Source organism: Sinocyclocheilus grahami, unplaced genomic scaffold, assembly GCF_001515645.1.
Source record: "Sinocyclocheilus grahami isolate Dianchi unplaced genomic scaffold, SAMN03320097.WGS_v1.1 scaffold16.1, whole genome shotgun sequence".
Classification (NCBI taxonomy): Eukaryota; Metazoa; Chordata; class Actinopteri; order Cypriniformes; family Cyprinidae; genus Sinocyclocheilus; species Sinocyclocheilus grahami.
Window position 1 is genome coordinate 4,764,222 of NW_015505195.1, and position 6,820 is coordinate 4,771,041.

A 6,820-nucleotide genomic window follows, 5' to 3' on the forward strand; every position below is an offset into this window, starting at 1 on the left:
TAAAGGGGTCATATGATGCGATTTCAAGTTTTCCTTTCTCTTTGGAGTGTTACAAGCTGATTGTGAATAGATAAGATCCCTGAAGTTGCAAAGACTCACGTCTCAAAACCAAAGAGATATTCTTTATCAAAGTTAAGACTCTGCCACGCTCCCCTAAAACATTTCTGCCTCACTATGTGGAAATATTTGCATAATGCCGCCCAAATGTGCACGCAAAGAAAGAAGGCGTGGTTTCAGTAACCGCAGTCTGTTACACCAAATACACCAAATAATGATCTTTAAAAAAACATCATATGACCCCTTTAAATCAGTCTTACTGACGTAAGCAGCATTCTAAGCAGTACGCATCGTGAGCCGATCGAAGCTGATCAGAGACCAGTGGTGGAAAGTTTTTTTTTTTTTTTTTTTTTTTTTTTTAAACTTTTTTTTTTTTTTTTTTTTAAGACTTACTTATGGTTTTGTGAAATATCCCTTCAGCAACGAACACTCTGTAGTTGATTGGTTCTGTCTTTGAGCAATTGCTTATACGTTCAGATGAGCAGGAAGAATAGTTATACACAATTATTCGCTAATAACAATAACTTGGAAAAAATATCGATCTTAAGGTGTTTTTTTTTTTTTTAAACATCCTTTCGAAACATATGGATACTTCAGGATCGACCCGCCCAACTCTGAAACACCATATTTAGGCTAAACAATACTTTTACTTTTACTTTTTTCGAGGCTATACTTCTACTTTTTGAAATGTCTGTGACCAATGTTTTGTGAAAGAAAAATAAGTGATATTCGCCCTATATCTGGTGGTAAGTGGTTTTAAAGTTTTACTTTTGAGGAAAACTCGTGACCTACTCACGAGACTTACTAAAAATGTCCAAGGCAGTTGACAAATAACGACCAATATAGCATAGGCTATACCCGTCTCCCTCTCTCTTTAAATTACCATGATAATATTATTATTATTATTATTATTATCGTGTTATTTCCTTCTACCATTAATTTTGATTGATTTGTAAAGTAATTTTTATCCATCTGCTCCACAGGGAGTTGTTTCCTGTTAATCCAATTTAGTATCGTTTTTATTAAGTAAACGATTATATTTTACCCACTGTTTTTCATAACAAATGGGTGTTTCTTCAACTCTGCACTTCCCAGAAATCGATTTGAATTGTTGTTTTTTTTGCCTTTTACGCATATTTCTTTAATTTACTTTTGTCTCATATTTATTACTTTATTATTACGTTATTTATTTTCTCTCGTGCTCAACCATCCAACTACACACTTAACAGGTAGGCTACTTTAAAATGGCCATGAATATTAACTTTAAAATTGTAACTGGTTTCCTACCAATTGTGTACGTGTTTTGTTTTTTGTTTTTTTTACATGACATGCATGACCAGCTTAGTTGAGGATAGTTCTCTCCTCTTCTACACTAATAAGCAAGTAAGTGACAATCAAAATGGAATTTATGATCCATATTGTTATCAAGTATTCAATTGTGCATAAACATGCCCAGTCACAAAAACATTAAGTCTATACCATTACTTTTTATCACCTTTTCGTTTTAACATTGTAAAGGGCTCATAAAACTTTATTGCTTTTACTTAAACAATTGAAAGACACCCACCGTCTAAACTCATTTGTGTATTTCTACACAGCCAGATGCTGTCACATCCCACGACCTCATCATCTGCAGAGAGAACTGCCATTCAGTTACACCAAAATGCATAATGATGGACATAAAAACATTGTCACAACATTACACTTTAACTTGGCCTTCATTACATTTATTTTGTGTTTCTGTTTTGATTTGTCTTTATGTATTTTTTTTATGTTCAGGGTCAATAATAATTTATATTTCCTTATGATGCATGACTGTTGGACATTGTTAGTGAACAAATAAGTCAACTTTCATGTCCTTGGTTGAAGAAACACCATAAAAAAATTAAATTTACAGTAAAATTGGCAGTTGTCAGAACTTTACTGTAAAATATGTTAGCAAAATTTTAAGTTTTACAAACTTAAATATTCAGTCAAAAATATATTTTATTAACTGAAATGTTCATATACCAAATTAAAATCTGTCACAAAAATACAAAACGGCATCATGATTACTCGCGTCACTAAAATAATTTCAGTAGACATTAATTTAACATAAGATGTAACATAAAACTATAATATACTTAACTGATAAGAAAAAACTAATTAGTATTTTACTGTAAAATTACATGAAATGCCTATTAGATCTATTACTTTTTCACCATAGAGTAAGGAGACTTACTGTTAAACAATTAAAAGGGTTTTTCCACCCTAAAATAACCATCATTTTCTATAGTGTATGAACAAGGAGGTTTACAATGAGCTAATCCTTTTCTTGCCTTTTCTGTTTCAGTTTGTTTTCCAAAGAATGCATATGTCTGCAAGAAGCCTGTGGAAACACGACCTGTACAAGAACTGAGTCTTGAAGAATCTTGAACTACTGTTGCCTTGTCTCTCAGTTTTCTATGAAAATCCCTCCATATTGTTTACTGTTAAGGCACACATCAACCAACATCACAGCATGTGAAGCGTCTTAAGATTGTGCTGAACAGCACTGTAATGTTACATTAAGTAGATCTAGACTGTGACCATGTTCGCTTTAAAGATTATTATTCTTATTACACTTATTGTTCCTCTTAATTATGATCTTTGTTCATGTCAATGTGCTCGTGCTGAATATAAGATAGACAAGCAATGCTGCCCAATGTGTGCCCCTGGTAAGACTGCAAGTTATAGCATATATTGTCTTTATAAGTTTATTTACTGTTACAGTATTAGAAATTTGTTAAAATATATTATTTCCGTAGTGAACGTAATCTGCTTTATTCTGCCATAAAGCATTTGTTTGTTAAAAAGAAATATATACAAATTATAGAGGGTTTTTCTTTTACTTAAGAAATTTCTAATACTTACATTTTCAAAATTGTTAAATTACGATTCAATATGGTCAGAAATCAAGAACCAATTTTGTGTGCTGCCTATTAAGGAAACCGTGTTCGTTGGCACTGCACAGATGACACCAGCACAACTTGTGTTCCATGCCCTCCATTAACTTTCCTTGATGAACCAAATGGCCTCATGGAATGCTTTCCCTGTACTGTATGTGATGCAAGTGAGTGTTTCCACTTTATATACTGTATGTTCATCTGAAAATGTTAAATTGTTGGTGAAAAATCATGTCTGTTAATTCAAGTGATTAAAGATCGGAAGAGTTGCAAGCTAGTTGCTCCAGGAAACTGTCCCTGAAAAGAATATAGTGTACACTCTTAAAAAAAAAATAAAGGTGCTTATAAGGTTCTTCAAGCGATGCCATAGAAGAACCATTTTTGGTTCCACAAAGAACCATTCAGTCAAAGGTTCTTTAAAGAACCATCTCTTTCTTAACTTTTTATAATCTGAAGATCCTTCTTTCGCCACAAAGAACCTTTTGTGAAACAGAAAGGTTCTTCAGATGTTAAAGGTTCTTTATGGAACCATTTAGACAAAAAGGTTCTTCTATGGCATCGTGAAGCACCTTTATTTTTTAGAGTGTACACTTCAGATGCAACTGCGAAGGTGTCTTCTAAAAGACAAGTAACTTAACACATTATATTTTTCTTCCTAGACCAAGGTTTAAGACTGAGTGAAGTATGCACTCGGTCATCAGATGCTGTTTGTGGGCCACTGGAGAGATTCTACTGCACTGAAAAAAAGAAAGGCAGCTGCACTTTAGCTGTGCAACATTCTAAATGTAACCCTGGACAATATATCAAACAAGCAGGTAAATGATAAAAAAAAATCATATAAATCATATTAGCATACAGTAAACATTGTTTATTGTGCTGCATGAATTGTAATAGAAGGAAGAGATTTATAGACAAATATAACAGTGACAGTTTCATTTTAACCTTATGCTGACTGTCTCTGCAGGTACTGGTTCCACAGATACTGTATGTGCTGACTGTACAGGTGACTCATATTCAAACGGATCTTTCTCATCCTGTTTACCACATACAAAGTAAGTGCACACTTATGCTGTTTATGTGTGCTGTTGATCATTTTTCAACAAATCTGATCCTGGATATTATTCACAGATGTGAGGCCATGGGACTTGCTGAAACAAATCCAGGAACACATTCATCAGACTCTGAATGTGGAAATCCCCCTACTGCTGTAGCAATCATTGCCTCTAGTGTTATAGTTACTTTAATATTAATTACAGTAGTAAGTGTTTTAATATTTAAATGCATTCGGAAGAAGAAACTATCTAAAAGGTCAGGTAAGCTTTATTCTGTTATTTTTGTAGTATGAGATCTATAGTTGTTTTTTTCTATAAGGGAATTTTCTATGAAAATTCAACAATCATTTGAGGCTGGGACACTGTGAATCATTGCTGGTTGCTGCACATTATGGTGATGTAGAGAGGATTACACAGATTTTTGCTGATTTGGTGCTCAGGAAACATTTTTTCTTATTATCAATGTAGTAGATAACAGTTGTGCTCAGCGGCGTCATGCCCATTCAAAAGCCCCCTCAGATTTTTGAGCCACGTGGATTTTGAATGCAGCTTCCAAAAGACAAAAAATAGCCAAATAATATTTTCTATATTAGAAACAATCACACCAGCATGATTAAATTGTTCAGCGCATCATATCATCAGCTGCTAAATTTAAAACTGTGTTCGCTGGCTGGCGTTGAGCCAGAGACAGACGCGTCGATGCGTTTATACAGCACTGCGCATTATAACCAATCACACACGATGCTGTTGAGCTTATGAATGCAATGACCAATCAGAGGTGTTCAGATGAGTCATCGCTAAAATGCCGGTGTTTTGTTCACTGGCTCTCTGACTGAATACCTCTTTCTGGCGAATTCTTTCGTCAGAAACAACAAACTGCAGATGTGTGTATGAATCTGTAAATAAGATATTCATTTCACAGTGTAAACCGCTTCAGTGATTTTAATGGGAGTTTTTGAGAGTGCTTGAACTAGACTGTCAGTGAAAATGTTCTTTGATAATGTAGAAATGTTCTTTGCTTTTTCAGTACAATGAAAGTGTTATGATTAGTAGCCTAACTTACAATGTTTTTATTCACATTAACTTTCAATGTTAAATTCACATTAAATATAAAGTCAGTCGTATTAAAATGTTATGGCATGACACCCATATCTGTTAATTAAGTAAACAGACAGGTTTTTAATATGTATAATTAATAGACTACATTATTATGCTACTTTGACCATCGCTCACTGTAGATCAACTAACATAATCTATAAAGGTGAGAATCGAGATATTTCATGATATAGTTAATGCGTTTGGGAATGTTTCGAATAAAAAGGAAAAATAAAACAGGAGTGCTATTGTGGCTGTTGTGTGTCAATATTCTGCAGCAAAAACAATTTTTAACCATGATAATAATAACTAATATTAATATCATATTAGAATGATTTATGAAGGATTCATAAAAGAAATCCAGCATTGCCATCACATGTATACTATTTTAAAATACATTAAAATATAAGGTTACACTTTATTTCGATAGTCCACTTTAGACATTCTACTAACTATAAGTAACTTTGTAACTACATGTCAACTACATGTCAACTAATTCTCATTAATTTACAACTACAGGTCTACTAACTCTCAGAGTAGACTGTTAGGGTAGGTTTAAGGTAAGTAGAATAAGTTGATAAAGAAAGTGTTAGAAGATATTAAGCAGACAGTCTACTAATACTCTACTAACTGCTAGTTGACATGTTTTTGCAAAGTTACTTGCTGTTAATAGAATGTCTAAAGTGGACTATCGAAATAAAGTGTTACCAAATATAAAACAGTTATTTTCAATTGTAATAATATTTTACAGTATTAATGTTTTTACAGTATTTTTGAGCATAAAAGATGTATTTGAAAAACATTGTGAAATACATTAATACTTGTACTATTCTCTCTCTTCTTTTCATGAAATAGAAGGTAAAAAATATTTACTATGTTTTAAAAATGTGTGTTTGGTTTTGTTCAAAAGGAAACAGGAAATGGTTTACATGAAAAACACAGTTCAAAAGGTAAGAATAAAGTATATCATAGACAGACATACAAGACACAGTTATTCAGCTTATATTTGATGAGAAACTTCAATTACTTCAATTATAGTAAATTCTATAATTTTTTGGTCTCATGTGGTTTGACTGTGTAAAAATAATGAAAACTTTCCTTGTGCTTTTGTAAGCTGAAAAGAAATGCTTCATTGTTTTTTTCAGTTGTTGGCGGCAGGATAAATGTTGAATCATTTGGAATAGAAGAACAATTCCTAAGAACCTAGGGATTGACTACAGTTTCTAAACTACTCACATATTTCACCACATTCACTGAAAGAGTTATCATGCCTGGAATTTATCGGCTTGAGCTACAGAAAGTGATTACTAATCCTCTTACATTTACATTTATGCAAATAAGCAGCCATTTAATTAACAGACTAGAATAATCATGGCTGATAGACACTGCAAACTTAAAAGAAAACCAAACTGATCTCAAGAGCAGCTGTTACTTCTTGCCCAACTTTTAACTACATTAAAGGGAAATGATCGTGAAATGTTTCTCAAATGTTTGTTATTATTTTAATATGGTTTGTGATTTAGTCTTAGTGACTTAGGAGTCCTCTTGTTTTAGCTGCATGGTTTTAGTGCTAAAATGTTTTGTGAAATTCTCTTTTTAGCTAAAAACAGTTAACATTATTGAGTTTACTAGCTACTTTTAGCCTTGATGTTTTGTGAATATGGCCCCAGTTCATTCTGAAAAATTAGAACA

The 6,820-nt window shown here is 32.8% G+C and overlaps 1 protein-coding gene across 3 annotated transcripts; it reads left to right on the forward strand.

Moving 5' to 3' along the window:
• Nucleotides 1–479: 479 nt before the first annotated feature.
• On the forward strand, nt 480–6,508 carry LOC107549290 (tumor necrosis factor receptor superfamily member 14-like). Of its 3 annotated transcripts, none has more exons than XM_016230337.1 (8): nt 480–803; nt 2,390–2,753; nt 3,023–3,148; nt 3,641–3,796; nt 3,946–4,033; nt 4,110–4,239; nt 6,039–6,078; nt 6,274–6,508. In XM_016230337.1, the coding sequence occupies exons 2-8, from the start codon at nt 2,627–2,629 to the stop codon at nt 6,333–6,335; spliced, it is 729 nt and encodes a 242-aa protein (XP_016085823.1). In that variant the 5' UTR covers nt 480–803; nt 2,390–2,626; the 3' UTR covers nt 6,336–6,508. The 3 variants fall into 3 exon arrangements, with proteins under 3 accessions (XP_016085823.1, XP_016085830.1, XP_016085815.1); XM_016230344.1 differs by having other exon boundaries at nt 4,110–4,294; nt 6,274–6,349; XM_016230329.1 differs by lacking the exon at nt 480–803 and adding an exon at nt 1,205–1,440 and having other exon boundaries at nt 4,110–4,300; nt 6,037–6,078.
• The last annotated feature ends 312 nt before the right edge of the window (nt 6,509–6,820 follow it).

Bases quoted from the DNA above. Each gene is read 5' to 3' on its own strand.
- LOC107549290 (XM_016230329.1), top strand. From the start codon at position 2,627: ATGTTCGCTTTAAAGATTATTATTCTTATTACACTTATTGTTCCTCTT. The intron at 3,797-3,945 runs GTAAATGATAAA...CTGTCTCTGCAG, and splicing joins ACAATATATCAAACAAGCAG to GTACTGGTTCCACAGATACT. The intron at 6,079-6,273 runs GTAAGAATAAAG...TGTTTTTTTCAG, and splicing joins TGAAAAACACAGTTCAAAAG to TTGTTGGCGGCAGGATAAAT.